Source organism: Protopterus annectens, chromosome 16.part0 (assembly GCF_019279795.1).
Source record: "Protopterus annectens isolate FY-2018-M chromosome 16.part0, PAN1.0, whole genome shotgun sequence".
Lineage (NCBI taxonomy): Eukaryota > Metazoa > Chordata > Ceratodontiformes > Protopteridae > Protopterus > Protopterus annectens.
In genome coordinates, this window is record NC_056750.1 from 253,265,189 (window position 1) to 253,281,397 (window position 16,209).

At 42.8% G+C, this 16,209-nt stretch overlaps 1 protein-coding gene across 3 annotated transcripts in view; it reads left to right on the top strand.

Moving 5' to 3' along the window:
• The window catches only part of TINF2 (TERF1 interacting nuclear factor 2), a 767,662-nt gene that overhangs the window by 557,546 nt on the left and 193,907 nt on the right, over positions 1 to 16,209 (top strand). For all 3 annotated transcript variants that reach the window (XM_044058404.1, XM_044058402.1, XM_044058403.1), the window contains one exon: positions 3,797 to 3,909. In XM_044058404.1, coding sequence (XP_043914339.1) covers positions 3,797 to 3,909 — 113 coding nt within the window. The remainder of the gene's footprint in view (positions 1 to 3,796; positions 3,910 to 16,209) is intronic.

Sequence of the window (16,209 nt, forward strand, 5' to 3'; positions counted from 1 at the left end):
CCCCACGAGTGGAAACTAAATCCACAAGTATTCAGCATGATAACAGAGAAATGGGGGAGCCCAGATATAGATCTATTTGCCTCTCCTCAAAATTATCAGTTGAAAAGATTCTGCACAAGGACTTATCACAGACGAGCATGGAAAGTGGGCGCCCTATCCTTCAGTTGGAAAAACCTTTCAGTTTACGCCTTTCCTCCTCTGCCTCTTCTACCCAAGGTCCTCCTAAAAGTCGGACAAGAGAAGCCAAAGATATTAGTTGCCCCGGACTGGCCCCGCCAATACTGGTACCCAGTTCTAAGGAACTTGTCTTAATACCCAGCTTGGACCTTGCCTCAAACACCACAACTACTGTCCCAGCAAAACAATCCGATCCTGCACAATCAACTGCAGACTCTGAACCTGGCAGCATGGCTAATCATGTAATCATACGAACGACACCTCTCAGTAAAGCTGTGATGGATGTCATTTTGGAAGCCAGAAGGCCTAGTACTAGAAAATCTTATGCTGAAAAATGGAAGAGATTCTGTGCTTGGAATCGAGCACAAGGAACTGATACAGCAGAACCACGTATTCCTCAGATATTACAATACTTAACTGAGATGCTTGACAAAGGCCTATCTTTCTCATCAATCAAAATCCATGCCTCTGCCATTTAGGCTCATTACAATACAGAGCCACCTATCTTTTCTCATCCTTTACTAAAGCAGTATCTTAGAGGAGCCAAAAGCCTAAGGCCTCCTAGAAGGTCACCATTACCTGCATGGGACCTCAATTATGTGTTGGAAAAGCTCACCCTGCCTCCATTTGAACCAACCGCTACCACTGATATAAAGTTCTTATCATGGAAGACAGCTCTGCTGCTAGCAGTTACTTCAGCAAGAAGAGTTTCAGAGCTACAGGCCCTCATGGCTGTAGAGCCTTTTATCATATTTTACCCAGACAAGGGTGTCTCTAAGGACAAATCTTACTTTTATGCCTAAGGTGGTTTCCAGTGTGGCTCTTAACCAAACTATTCATTTGCCAACTTTTTATCCAAATCCGCAGAACAAAGGGGAGAGAATTCTGCATTCCTTGGACGTACACAGGCAGCTAAGATTCTACTTGAGCAGGACAAAAGCTCTAAGAAAAACTGAACGATTACTAGTGCCATATGCTGCAGGATCAGAAGGAAAGGCCATCTCAAAGCAGGCAATTTCAAAGTGGATAAGCCACTGCATCCATTTCTGATACTTATACCATGGTAAACCTGTGTCCAAGGGCATTAGGTCTCGTTCCACCAGAGCTGCATCTGCTTTGGCAGCCTTTCTCAGAGGAGTACCAACCAAAGACATTCTAGAGGCTGCTACTTGGAGTTCTTTTCACACCTTTACAAGGCATTACCATTTGCCTCTACCCTACGTCCAGGGCAGGCTTTGCCACTGTAGTGCTGCAGGGCCTTATAGCTGCACCTAATGCTGTTTAGCTCCAGCCTCCCAACCATAGCTTTGGGATTCTACCTAAATGTAATGACTGCAACAGTGAAACATGAAGAACATAGTACAGTTGTGTACACTTACCATAAATGTAGATGTTCGAGTGTATTCACTGTTGCAGTCCAGGTTACCCTCCCACCACCCCCCTGTCATTATACAGTTTATCTTTCCTTCTGTATCTCCTACAGCCTATGTGGTGTATTTGCTTGTAGTTGAAGGTAAAGTTTATATTGATGCATGTATATAGATATATTCATATAATATTGCTACCTTTTTGGGGGCACCTGACATTGGGGGCAAGACAAACTAAAGAAAATGGTGTCTGCTGCATGTTTTATACCCCTGACATCATGGAAGAGGAGACTGCAACCGACACAGGACCCAAGACTTTGGAATTCAGGCCGACTGAGGGCAACCTGCCAGCAGATTACCCAAATGTAATGACTGCAGCAGTGAATACACTCAAACATCTACATTTATGGTAAGTGTACACAACTGTACTTTACCCTTCCTCCAGCCCCCTGACTTCTCTTGGCTCTACCTTTCCTTCTTGTTTGGTGTATTTAAGCTTTCTGGTGTATTTGCCATAGCATATAATTGCTTCCCATTGTGGGGGCACCTGACATCTGAGGCAAGAAAAACTGATGTAATGGCATCAGCTGCATGTTTCATACCCCTAACGACCTGACGTCATGGTAGAAGAGAAGCATCCGATGCAGGAATCCAAGACTCTGGTATTCAGGCCGACTGAGGGCTTCCTGCAGGCAGATAACCCAAGTGTGATTACTGCAACAGTGAATACACTCTTAACATGTACATTTATGGTAAGTGGTACATTTATGGTACAAATGGTTCTCCGAATTAAAACTCTTACTTAATCCTTCTAAAACCAAGCTACTGTTATTTTTCCCCACTGCAACTACCGCTCAAGGTAAAGAACCACTAAATGTCAATAACCCAACCTTCCAAGTGTCTTCTACCAATGGTACCATTATTGAACCGGTCTCCAACACCAAACTACTAGGTGTGACCATTGACCACAAACTAAAATATGACACACATGTCAGCCTGACCATCAAGTCTGTAAACAAGAAACTCGGGTCCATGTATAGAATAAAGAACTTCTTAACCCCACACACCAAACTAACAATCGCACGCACCCACTTACTTTCCACCCTCCTATATGCCTCCCCGATACTCTCATTTCTCAACAAGAGTGAGCTCAATAAACTTTCCACAGCCTATAACCATATAGCCAGATTTATAACAGGAATGCCTTATCAAACCCATCACTGCCTAAACCTAAAATCACTTGACTGGCTAGAATTGCCCAATATACTCAAACTCAACCAACTTGCTGAGGCATTCAAAATAATGAATCAACCTGACAAAACCCCCTCATTGAGCAAAATACTTACCCCCTACTCCAACCTCACTTGCCTCAGATCATCTAAAAGCCTCCAAGTGCAAACCATTAAATCTAACAACTCGGGAGGTGACGCTCTCTCTGCTAATTCCATTGGAAAACTCCGGAACTCCCTTCCAAGCAAACTAAGACTCTTGACCTCTCTAAATCAATTCAAAAATCACCTTAAAGAATTCCTTAAGTCCCACTGGCTATGCTCCTGTACTAAACCAGACTAGCACCAAACGTCCAACACCACCTAGCCTCTTACCATCCCAAAATCTTTCTCTGTCCCAGATGGAAGCACTTTGTAACCTTCTTAGATTAACTACAAAAGCCTCCACTGGTTTCCTAATGGAACTGAAGTCAATTTGTGTTTGTCTATATGTTACTAATATGTTCACTTGCCTGCACCTCTAGGCAACAGAATGCATAACCAATTGTTTATATATCTTATGTGTATAATATTTACCTTTGCCTGTATATGATATGCACCTTCTTTGTATATGATATGTACCTTTCATTACTTCTGGAGCTTTTCCCCCCGGGCCTCTACTGAAAAAGGACATGTATCCAGCTAGACTAGCCCGGTCAACAAATGTAAAATAAATAAAATAAGTAGTGTACACAGCTGTACTTTCTGGTTTTGTCACCAAAGTGACTTCATCAATTGTACTAACAAACCCTCATGTGTATCCTGTAAATACAGTCACCATCATGTGAATGCTATCTAATAAATCCAGAGACAAAGCATAAACATCACAACACCAGGACTGTGGTGTGCTCTATACTGAAGAAATGCTTTTACTCTAAATGAGAGTGCTTTATCTGCCACTAGTCTGATTCAGAATTCTTTAGTGTTGACTAATTGTGTTGTTTTTTCCTTGATCGTAATACAGCCATCTTTCTTTACTTTCAGATCCCCTGGGTCCGACAGAGTGTCTCTTTCAGACCAGCATCATACCAGAGAGCTCTGATATCATTCTGGACTCTGAAGATGAGGAAGAGCAGCTGCATTCCCTGAACAAATGGGTGAGTGAGTAAGCTGATTGTGGGATGGGGGGACAAGCAAACTGTATACGTTTGGTTGAAAGTGTTTCACTAACTGCTGTTTGCTGCTGTTCAGACTGGTTGTCTACTTCACTCATGGGTCTTCACAGAACTCTTATGTGAAAGATAAGAGAACAGAACTGGGTGTGGTGAACGCATCATAAGGCATTCTTATGCTTTTCACAGATTATGATTTGCAATTGGACATGTGTAGATGCACAATCTCCATCTTGCACTTTAATGCTTAATTCCAGAATCTGTGTAAAATTTGGCAGTAATGATTAAGGCTAGAGTATCAGTTGGGCCATTTCTTTCATGGAACTGGGAAGCCCCAAAGGTAATGTAGGTAATAAAGAATATGCTCTCTGTGAAACCCCTGAAGAAATAGGATATGGAATTATTAAATAGAACTAGAATGTGTAGGATGTTATGTGGATTACTGTTCCAGTTGTCATTACAGCGATATTTGTCACGGGGAGGCTTGTAGCCTAGCCAGACTTAAAGAAACATGTACCCCCCCCCCATGCCAGGCATAATTCCACTCCAAATTTCATTTCCTTCTTGCCATACTGAATGCATGCAGGTTTCAACAAGTTTGTGTTCTTTTTAGCATCTGCTTTGGTCTACAGACTGGGCAGATATGAATGACCTCCAGCATGGCAAGCACCTTTTTTTATTGAACTGTAGAGTTGCAACAGTATATTGTAGCATTTGCTAGTATGTTACTGATGCACCCTGGAGGCGTACATGGCCACCTTAGAAAAAGTTTATTTTTGTGCTTGTAAATGCCATGTGTCTCACGGTGATCATCATATGCAATGCATTTTATTATTTGGATCCCAAAAAAGTGAAATTCAGAGCAGAAGGTGGGGACTAGAGGCTTTCAGGGCCAGACCTGTTAAGATAGGGTAGCAATGATTATCCTACCCTTCTCTTCCTGTACCCAAACCCCCCACCCCACAAATAGCTGAGCCTTGGTATCCTAATTCTTAAGGGGAAAAATGAAGAACAAGGCCAAATGACATGTGGTTTCTACATATCTCACCAGGCTACAAACAAGAATAATTTCCAAAAATGCAAGGAATTACCAGAGAGTAGAGAGTTCTGACCTGACAAGAGACTCGCTTCATTATGGTAATGTAGAAAAAAGTGCCGAGTGGAGAAGAAACCCTAAGGCTTTTATTCAATCAGAGAACACCACCAAATGGAAACCCATTTTGGACTTGTCAAAGTGATACAAGTTCCTAGGAGTCCCAGAATTCATAATATTGAACCTAAAGGCTTTCTTGTCTCTCATGACTCCTTAAGCACTTGAGAGCAACTTTGAATTTACAGAATACTTTTCCATTAATCTGAAAATGGACTCACTGGAGGCTGTCCTCACACTGGAAGATGCTGATGTCTGCAGTCACGGAAGCTTGGTTCACAGCTGTGGGGAGCACCCCTGCCTTACCAGGCTGTACCTCATTCCACACTTTCTGACCCCAAAATGAGGTCGGAAAAGACTTAGGGTAGTGGAGTCTCTCTCTTCACTAAGAACAGGCACACCTCCAGACTGGTTTACCAGTATGACGCACTGGAATTGCTCCAGCTGCAACTGTCAGGTGGCAAGATACCCATCTAAGCTATAGCCAGCTCTAGACCCCCCCCCTCCATGTCTCAGGACACCCACTCCATCTACCTGGCTCTATTTGACTCCATCAAGGTACCCCCTAACACCCTGATCCTTGGTGACATCAACTACCCCACCATAGACTGGGTGAACTATTCCTGCAATAATGCTCTCACCCAACGATTCCTTGACCTCATCAATTCTAACACACTAGATCAGCTGGTCTCATCCCCCACAAGGGGCGATAACATATTGGACTTGGTTCTCACCAACATGGGCAGCTGCTGCACCATTCCCATAATATGTTCTTCCCTGGTGAGATAAGATCGGTCTGTCTCATTCGAAGTTTCTATCCCACCCAACCCCTCCTTGGCTAAAACCAAGATAAAAAACTTCTCAAAAGCTGACTACAACCTCCTAAGGGAGGGTATCAGCAGCTTTACACCACCACCCCCTCGGATGATGCAGACAACTGTGCTGAACAATATGCCAGTGCAGTGTACAAGCACTGCACAACTGCGTGGACCAAGCCATACCCAACAGAACGAGGACCTGCTCCTCAAGGAAACTCGCACCTATCTGGTGGACATCCTGTATCAACAGGCTTTACAACAAAGGGAAGAATCTGTTGCCCAAGGGTAAAAAGGAACAAATTCCAAATCAGAAAAACTCCCTCCTCCGCCTCAACAAGCAAATTAGATCACTAGTGAAAACCTCCAAAGCAAAGTATGAGTTGAAACTAGCCTCCAAAACAAAGGGAAACCACAAGTCCTTCAGTTATGTTAGGAACCTCCATGGCAAAGCCCAAGTTTGTTCTGAACTAATACTTAATGGTACCACTTACACTGATCCTGCTGACTTAGCCAACCTGTTAGCTGATGGGTTCAGCGCAAACTTCACCCCCTTATCGCCCCCCTAAAGGCCCAGTTAACATCCCCCATACATGTCCCACACCTCACATCTCTGTAGATAGTGTTAAAAGCGTTAAAAGCCCTATCCAAGGCAAAGAACACAGTCACCATGGGACCTGATAGTATCCCAGGCTGTATTCTGCACCATCTCCAGAAAGAACTAGCTTCGCCATTGAGCACCCTATTCAACCACAGCCTAATTACAGGCTTCATTCCAGCAGAGTGGAGAACTGCCATTATCATCCCCTTGCACAAAGGTGGTGCAACTACTGACCCGGGAAACTATCGCCCCATTATCTTGACAAGTCTGATCTGTAAAGCCATGGAGCGTATTATTTTGGATCTCATAAACAAGGACATAGGCAATCTCCAAGCATTCTACCCCACCCAGTTTTGATTCATTAGGTGCATATCTTGCCTATTGAACCTAGTTGACTTTGAGACGGTCACCAAGGGCCCTGGTTGAGGAAAAGTCATTACATACAGCTACCTTGACCTGACCAAGGCCTTTGACACAATCCCCCACTCTGGCATCATTGAAAAGCTAACACTACTTGGTGTTAATGGCTATCTAGTCAGCTGGGTGGCCAGCTGGCTCGCAGGACCCACAAGGTCAAAATAGGTCTGCTGTCAGAAGTGGCAGAACCTATCAGTAGTGGTGTCCTCCATGGATCTGTCCTGGGACCCGTACTGTTTGGCATTTACTCAGAGGTCCAGGCAAAGAGCCTGTGACTGACCACGTTTGCGGATGACTGTAAGTTGGGTGTGGTCATTGACTCCTCAAATGTTAACATACTGCAAGAGGGTCTCACAGCTATAAACTGGTGCCAAAGTCATGGCCTTAAGTTAAATGCAAGTAAATGCATTGTACCATTTACCAAAAACACAGCCCCTGCTGATTACCACATCAATGGCAACCCCCTAAGCACACAACCTGTGCCGAGACCTGTGGTACTCAGGTTGACAACCTCACATTCGACCATCATGTAGCGGTGGTGGTCAGAAGAGCCTTTTACTTGGTTCATCTCATAAGTAAAGGGATTGTTTCCAGAAAAAGTTATTGCGTTTCTATACTCCTCTCTTATTAGACATAAAATTGAGCATAACGCCCCGTTTGGTGTGTACCTCTCCAAACAGCTGCACCAACTGGAAAGGCCACAGCAATTCCTCACAAAGAGAATACATGGCCTCCAAACATGCGAACAGGCTTAAATCACTATCACTGTACTCTGTATCATACAGCTTGCTCAGAGGTGATCGGTCTCTCACCTACAAGGCAATATCTGACCCTACCCTACTAGAGATGCTCCATATCTGTAAACTCCTTGCACATTGCCCACTCGATAGGCCTAAATCTAATATGTGACATCAACAAAATCTGCTGGAGAGACAGGTTTGTCTCCCAGAGGCTGCCCAGTCTCTGGAATAGACTTCCCATACATGTCAGAGTACATCGCTGAGCATCTTCAGACGCAGCCTTTGAGTGGACGGGAATCCACAAATTTGTCCCGGGAGTTCCACCTTTGTCCCTCATTGACAGGGGCAATAGGTGCTGAGTGAGGTTTCTTTTTTAAGAATAAACTCTTGGCTAGGCTTGTAAGGGCCACAGGGCCATTAGCCTAGTAACCTCCTATGATCCTACACGAACCTATTCACACTCCAGAGATGCTTTCTCAGACTGAAAGCATATCAGAATGAAAGAGATGACGGCAGTCATGTTGACATTCATGGCTGTCTAGCCTACTTCGAAAAGGGATGTACAAGCTCAATGCAAGCAGTGTTTTTGTGGTATATATTCACTCCTACCCACTTGGTAAGCTGGCAGTCTAGGCTTGGGAAGTGGCCTTGTGGTCAAGGCATGACTTTTGAGGGCTTCTTCCATGCTTTCCCAAGAGTATTGTCTTGACAGATTAATCAGGACCTCTACAGAACCCCCCCCAAGTGGATGCTAGGCAGGGATGTAGTTCTGGACCTTGAAACAGGTGGGGTGTATCAGAGATGGACTTCTTTTTTGTTTCTTTAAGCAATAGATGGTGAAGACATTTTACACCAGAGCACCACAGCACCATACTGGGCATTTTGAACTTTTCTTGAGTAGAGCAGATCTGTGTCTGAAAGCGTTCCTTCCTATCCCTTGCCAGGAACTGTTCTTGTAGGGCAGATCCGTTTCTGAAAGCTTTCCTTCCCATCCCTTACTTTCTAGGGTAATTTGGAAGTTAAGGAAAGAGAGGCTAGAAGTGATACTGTGACAGAAATGGAAGATGTTTTCCCTGTAATGCAAAAGGAGCAACCTAGATTTCAAAACGTGTGTCTGTGTCTGTGTCTGTGTCTGTGTCTGTGTCTGTGTGTGTGTGTGTGTTCTGCATTAAAACCTTTGGAATGGGTTGGACTTTACTTCTTGGGCAGTATGCTTTTTAGCCATATTGGTCTGCCTTCTTCCGAACCCCCCCCCCTTTTAGAGGGAGTGTGCCTCTCCATTTTAAACTTCCTACACATTGGATGTCTTAGGAAAGCTGTAGCCCCACCATGGGATTTGAATTTTATGTTGAAAAGGCTGACTGTGTCCCCAGTTGAACCAGCTGTTATTGTACCCCTTACGTTTTTTACTTGAAAACCTGCTCTGCTGATTGCAGTTGCATAACTACAAGCCCTAATGTGTAAAGTACCTTTATTAATATTCCCAAAAGACAGAACAAATGTAAATTGTAAATCTTAATTTGTGACTGGAGATGTCAGAGTTGGCATTGAACTAAGCCTTTCAGTTATCAGTGTTCTTCCCATGTTGTCTAACCAGAGAGGAAAGAGTCCTGCATACACTGGACAGAGAGGAAAGAGTCCAGCATACACTGGACATACGAGGAGTGGTTTCCAGCTCTGAAATTGTAGCTTATTGGCCGTTTTGGCAGCTTTTGTATCCCTTTTAACTTTCTGCTTTAAAAAAACCTGTTTGCGCTTGTTTAAGCTCCGCGGATCCCGTTTTGGCGTTCTGCAGACTAAAAGGGCAACAGGAAGGAGAAAGAGACTTGTATCTCCATTTTGCTTTTTCTTGATTATACTGTATTTTGCACTTTTAATCGTTTTTCATTGTATTGCATTTATTTGAACTGCATTTACTGTATTTTGCATTCACACTCGTGTAATAGCCTGCACTGTTTAAAGTGATTTTTACTGTTTTAAGTGCTTTTTTCTGTAAAAAAAAAAAAAAAAAAAAAAAAAAAAAAAATTCTAGCTTGTTTTCCCGCCTTTCCTGTTAGTAGTCCAGATAGATTTGCTGTATTCAGAACTATGTTCTAGTTAGTTCCCCAGACTTTGTGTTATAGGGAAGCCTTTCTGCTCCTCAGTGGGAGTGGTAAGCAACTAGGCAGCTTATCTACCACAAACGGAGTGATCTCCAGCTCTGAAATTGTAGATAGTCTGTTTGGGCAGCTTTTCTATCCCTTTTAACTTTCTGCTTTAAAATCCTTTGTTTTTGCACCACCCATTACCGCTAAGCTAGGGTAAACCATTACCGGTGCCATGAAGTCTGCTCTTAAATTTTTCCCTTAGATCTTGCAAGTACTCTTCTCTCTTGCACTTTAACTAGCTTATTTGTCTAGCACTTTTTTTTAGCAATTACTGTAGCACACAAGCACAATTAGTACTTAACGTCCTTCAAGGAATCCACTCTAATACTTATTAATAATGCCCATCCCTCCAGGCATGTGTAAAGGTCAGTTCCCTGTGCTTTCTCCTATTAAACCTGGTGAACTTGGGAATCTTGAGGCAGTATAGCAACTGCCTCATGTACACAGCCAGCCCTCTCCTCTTACCCCTCAACACTGAGACTTGTGAGAGATGCACTTGTATATCCAAATTGGAAGCCATGCACTCTCCAGCCAAGACTGGAATAGCTGGTCAAGACAAGAAGGTTAACACCTGCACCCCACCACATGGTACATGTAGCCCTCCAGAACATCCACCATCACAGTGCTCTCAAAAATGCTAACCTCACACCCATATTCACGGAAGCTCTCAATAGAAATCTGCCCAAACAGTAGAAACCTCCAAGGCAGAAACGCACTCTACCACCACACAAATCACAAATGACTCCTGCCTTTTTGTCAATGCCACAGTTTCCAACCCATATAACATAGCTGGTCTCATTACCCTCTTGTAGACCTTCCCTTTCACTCTTACTGATACCAGTCTGTCACAAATCACTCCTGACACTTTTCTCCACCTTACCTGTACTCTCTTCTTCACCTCTCTTCCACACTCGCCATTACTTTGAACTGTTGATCCCAAGTACTTAAACTCATCCACCTTTACCAACTCTACTCCCTGCATCCTCACCATTCCTCTACCCTCCCTCTTATTTACACACACGTACTCTGTTTTAGTCTTGCTGACCTGCATTCCTCTCCTCTCTAAAGCACATCTCCACCTTTCCAGGGTCGTCTCAGCCTGGTCCCTACTCTCATTACATATCACAATGTCATCTGCAAACATCATAGTCCACAGGGCCTCCTGTCTGATCTCATCTGTCAACCTGTCCATCACCACTGCAAATAAGAAAGGGCTCAGAGCTGATCTTTGATGTAATCCCACCTCCACCTTAAACGTATCTATCACTCCCACCGCAGTCCTCACCAATGTCACACTACCCTCGTACATATCCTGTACCACTCTTACATACTTCTCTGCCACTCCCGACTTCCTCATACAATACCACATCTCCTGTCTAGGCACCCTGTCATATGCTTTCTCCAAGTCAACAAAGGACACAATTCAACTCCTCCTGAGCTTCGCTGTATTTCTCCAACAACACTCTCAGAGCAAACATTGCATCTGTAGTCTTTCCTGGCATGAAACCATACTGCTGATCACTAATAATCTCCTCCTTTCTTAACCTAGCTTCCACTACTCTTTCCCATAACTTCAAGCTGTGACTGATCAATTTTATCCCTCTGTAGATGCTGCAGCTCTGCACATCACCCTTATTCTTAGTTAGGTACCAAAACACTTTTTCTCCACTCCTCAGGCATCCTCTGACTTTCCAAAATTTCATTAAACAATCTGGTTAAAAATTCCAGTGCCATTTCTCCTAAGCATCTCCATGCTTCCACTGGTATGTCATCTGGGCCAACAGCCTTTCCATTCTTCATCCTATTCATAGCTGTCCTTACTTCCTCCTTGTCAGACCACTCTGGAATATTAAAAAAAAAAAAAGGCTAACCGACTAAGTCCACAACTCTCACTCTTTTTAGGGATAACCTGAAGGCAGTGTCTGGTTACACAGTAGGAAAATGGTGGCTGTGGGTCTCCGATCCAGGAGCACATTATCTTAAATGTCTATTGCAACCTGTCAGGAAGGTTGGGTTGCTTGTTTTTCTTGCCTCCTTTGGATAGTAGGCGAGGGTGGGATCCTTCTGACAACTGCTATGTGATCAGTGGGCAGTTGCAGGCGTAACATATCCAAGTACAACTGTAGATTTTTTTTTTATAAGACCCCATTGCTCCTACTACTGTTGGAACTGTGAGTATCTTTCGTCCACATTGCTTTCGTTTCTGCCTGCAAATTCTGATATTTTATGACTTTCTGTGTAAGACACTAGTCACTGAGTGTGGCGATTTCAATGATCAATGCTACTTTTGTCTTCTTTTCATGGACCACTATATCCGGTTTTCTGTCATCTATCTTTTGAACTGTTGGTAATGGGTGATCCCATGTGATAGACTTCATCATTTTCGTGATGCTTTGTGGCTCATGTTTCCAGTGTTTTTCAGCCACTTCAGTACCATAATATTTGCACAATCCTCAGTGCAACAGTCTTGCCACATTATTATGCTTTTCAGTATACAGTCCCTCTGCCATTAGTATGTCACAACCATTAATGAGGTGTGCAACTCTTTCCAATTTGGTTTTACAAAACCCACAGATGTCTGTTTCTCCCACATGTTCAATGGACTTTGTAAACCGGTGTGTACGTAGCCCACTTTCTTGGGCTGCCAATATATTGACCTTTGATTTCTTGATGTGAATTCACCTCTCCTTGACCATTCCTGCATTAATTTGTGATCAACCTGAAGCTCTTCCAGAAGTTTTCTATACATGCAACTATATTTGTTTTTTCCACATTTCTTGCCTTCTCATCTGGTCCTTCACATTATATTCTTTTTGTTTTTTTAGCACATTCAGTTGCTGCCGGTTTTTAATCTACTTCTGGTTTGATTTCCATTCCTGCTTGTAACCAATATGCTTCTGCTAAATTAAGCAGAGATGTCATCTTAGATTTATTCTCATGTTTCAAAACTTTTACTACATTTGGATCTTGAGGTCAGTTGGCGTGTGAAGTCCCGCGATTGCAGAGCAATACATGTAATCAATTTCAAGAAGGACCCATCCCACCTTCGGAATTGGGAATGTATAATCTTGGTATACACTGAATTTTATAAATCATTTGGTGAGCGTGAAGCATCCTTGTTTTAATATCCAGTCTATCCAACACTTTTTTTGGGGCCAGTCAGTCACTCCAAAACTGTTAGGACAGGAAGAGCAAATTGATTTATGGCTTGGATCTTGTTCCTAGATATCAGTGCTGGTTTCAGGATTTAAGTCTTCTAAAGTACTTCTTACTGAGCTTTATTGGCATTTGTTCATGTTTTATTGCTGAGCCTTTATCAATTCCCAAGTATTTATAAACTCCTTCTTGCTCAAGTTTTTATATCACATTCTTGTCCCAAACTGATATTTTCCTGGTGCTGCAGTTTTCCTTTTTTTTTTTTTTTTTTTTTTTTAAAGGTTGCTTTTGCACATTTATCAAGACCAAATGACATTCCAATGTCATCTGAAAACGTTTGACAACCTGTAGCTGTGCTTTCAGTTCCTCATCTGATGAGTTGTACAGTTTTAAATCATCAACAAAGAAAAGTCATTAGAATTTGTTGTTTTCTAGAAACCAGATTGTAGCCATGGCCAAAGCTGTTAAGTAAACAGCTTAATGGCAAGGCAGAATAGCAACAGTAGCAGTGTCACCCTGGAATATATCCCCCTTTGAATTTTTATCCCTGGAATAATAATGTCCTTTATCGTGGCTTAATTGCAAAGTGGTCTGCCACTGTTTCTTGGTTACTGTAATGTAGTCAATCAGTGTAGGGTGCATCTTGGGGGATACTGTCAGATTTTTTGTAGTCAATCCATGCCATACTTGGATCCTTCCCCTTCTTAGTTCTCCACTATAACTTTAACAACAAATGATCCTTTGTTCCATATGACTTTCTTTTATTACCTTTTGTTCTACTGCCATAATTGAGTTTTCTTCTAAATGACTCTAAACTCTGTCTCGTCCATTCCCATTTATAGTTTATACGTCGTTGGAAGACAAGTTATTGGCATATAATTTTTAGGGTAGCTTGCAGCTGCATTCTTAAGCAAGAGCATTGTTTTTCCTGTTAACCACTGCGGTGTGCGTTTGGGGTGCGCATTTAAATAGTTAGTACTCGTGACTAAACCCTCGTGCAAAGAAGTCAATACTTTAAACCAAAAGTTAGGTACTGCATCTGGGCCTGGGGTTTTCCAGTTAGAGGCTTTTCTCAACTTTCTTTCAATCTCTTTGGCTGTTACTTCATCCCATTTCATATCCTGTACCTTTAAACTTTGTATTCTTTCTTTTACTTCTGTCCATTTAGCATCTTTATGTTCCACAGGATCTTCATAGATACTTATCCAAAATGTATCTACTACTACTTTTTTGGCGGTCTTTCAATTCCTTTTACCTTATTTCCCAATTCTGTCTCAAACTTTTTTGGGTCATCAATAAATTGCTTGTTTTGTGCTTTCCCTTATCTTCTAAGTCTTTCTGCCTGTTTTGAAATTTAGTTTATTTCCAGTGGTGCATAATAGAGCCTGGTCTGTTCTAATACTGTGCATTGCTTTTATCACATCTATCTTAGTATTTTTGTTGATCTATTTCCTGTTTAATCTTCTAACAATGACACTTCTTGTCTTGGCTGCTTTATTGTTTTCTCTATTCAGTATTTCAATGATGGTATTCGCTTTCGCCCTCTCTTTTCCCTCACTACCCTGTGATGTTCATCGTGTTTCAATGTTGCAGTCATTATTTTTTTTTTATTTTACATTTGTTGACTGGGCTAGTCTAGCTGGATACATGCCCATTTTCAGTAGAGGCTCAGGAGTTAAGCTCCAAAAAATAGTACAAAGTTACAAAATACAATACTTAAAACATGACCAAGTTCACAGGGAGATATGCCCCATAGTAAAATTACTAGATACAACCGTTAAAAATGAACTAAAGTTCAGCTGCATAAGAGAAATAATAGTGTTTGTAATACAAAATAAAAATTGTGTCTAAGAGGAATGGTAGCATAGTCTTTACATAGGTTTAAGTTACAATGAAGTACAGGTGCACTTAAGGTTCTAGTGTTGTCATTTGTAAGTCATAGAGGGAGAAAAGTGAAAAAGGTAGTAAAAGAAATACACAAGGGCTAGAATAAAGTTATGTTCTATAGATTAATGCTGCAGAGGGGACAAGGTCAAGAAGGAAGGAGTATAGCAAGAAGAGAAAATAAGGGGAAAAGTAAGGTTCAGTCAGGTTTAGAACAGGGACAAAGCCCATGAGTTTTCAGATGTTCTTTGAGGTGTTTCTTGAAGAGAGATGTAGATGAGAGAGATGCGAGTGTCCTAGGAAGCTTGTTCCAGATTTTGCCCACAACGTTGGTAAAAAGTGAGTCCCCAGCTTTATTATTAGATTTGATATTGGAAATTAGTAACTTGTTTGCTGAACGAAGTCTTGCAAGATTTTTGTATGGGGAGATCAGGCTAGAGAGGATTGGGGTGGTATTTGGGTGATAAAGAATTTTTTGTATGATCACCAGTTGATTATACAGCAGATGGTTATGTAGATGTCCTTCAAGAATGCAACTGCAGTCATAACATGTGGGTTGTCCTGCCTCAGGCAGCCCTCGGTCGGCCGGATTCCAAAGTCTGGGTCCGACGTCGGCTGATGTCGCATTTCTCTCGGACGTCATAGCGGCTGGAGTACATAAGCATCAGCCAACGCCATTTTCTTCAGTCTTTCTTGCCGCGCGGTGCCCGAAGCAGAAGCAGTTCGCAAGTGCCGGTCGGTCAGCTCCTGTATTCTTCGATTCCGAAGTCATCAAAAAAGCTAAGTACCCCGTTGGGGACCTTTTCTTGCCTCAGCCGATGTCAGAAATTACTGAAAAAGTTAACCATTGTCTTTCTTGTGGTAAACAAATACCTCATAAGGATTTCCACTCTTACTGTCTTCCTTGCCTTGGCCCAGACCACGACGTCTCGGCCTGTGTAGCCTGTGCTCGCTTCAACAAGCGCACTCTCAGGTGCCGGGCGGAGTTCGCTGAAGATTTTTTCGGCGATAAATTTGCTTACACCATGCCGTCGGAACTTCCGACATCGCAAACTCCCAAGAAGCGAAAAGACCGGGACGACATCCTCGGCCCATGTCTACCACCAACTCCACGCCAAAACCTAGCGCGAGTGCTCCGGTTCCCTCTGAGACTGTCTCTCCACCGCTCCGAACCGAAGACACCGCATTACCGACGACTCCGATTCCGGACATCACTCCGCCAGTTATCGATTTTCCTCCGGATACCGAAACCGAGGAAATGCCCGAGACCATTGCTGTAGACAACGTCAATCCTGCACGTGGAGCCTGCCAGGCCTCCTATGGCCATGTCTATTAAGGCCTACACTAGGGCTAAGGCAGCCAGCAAAACAAAGCA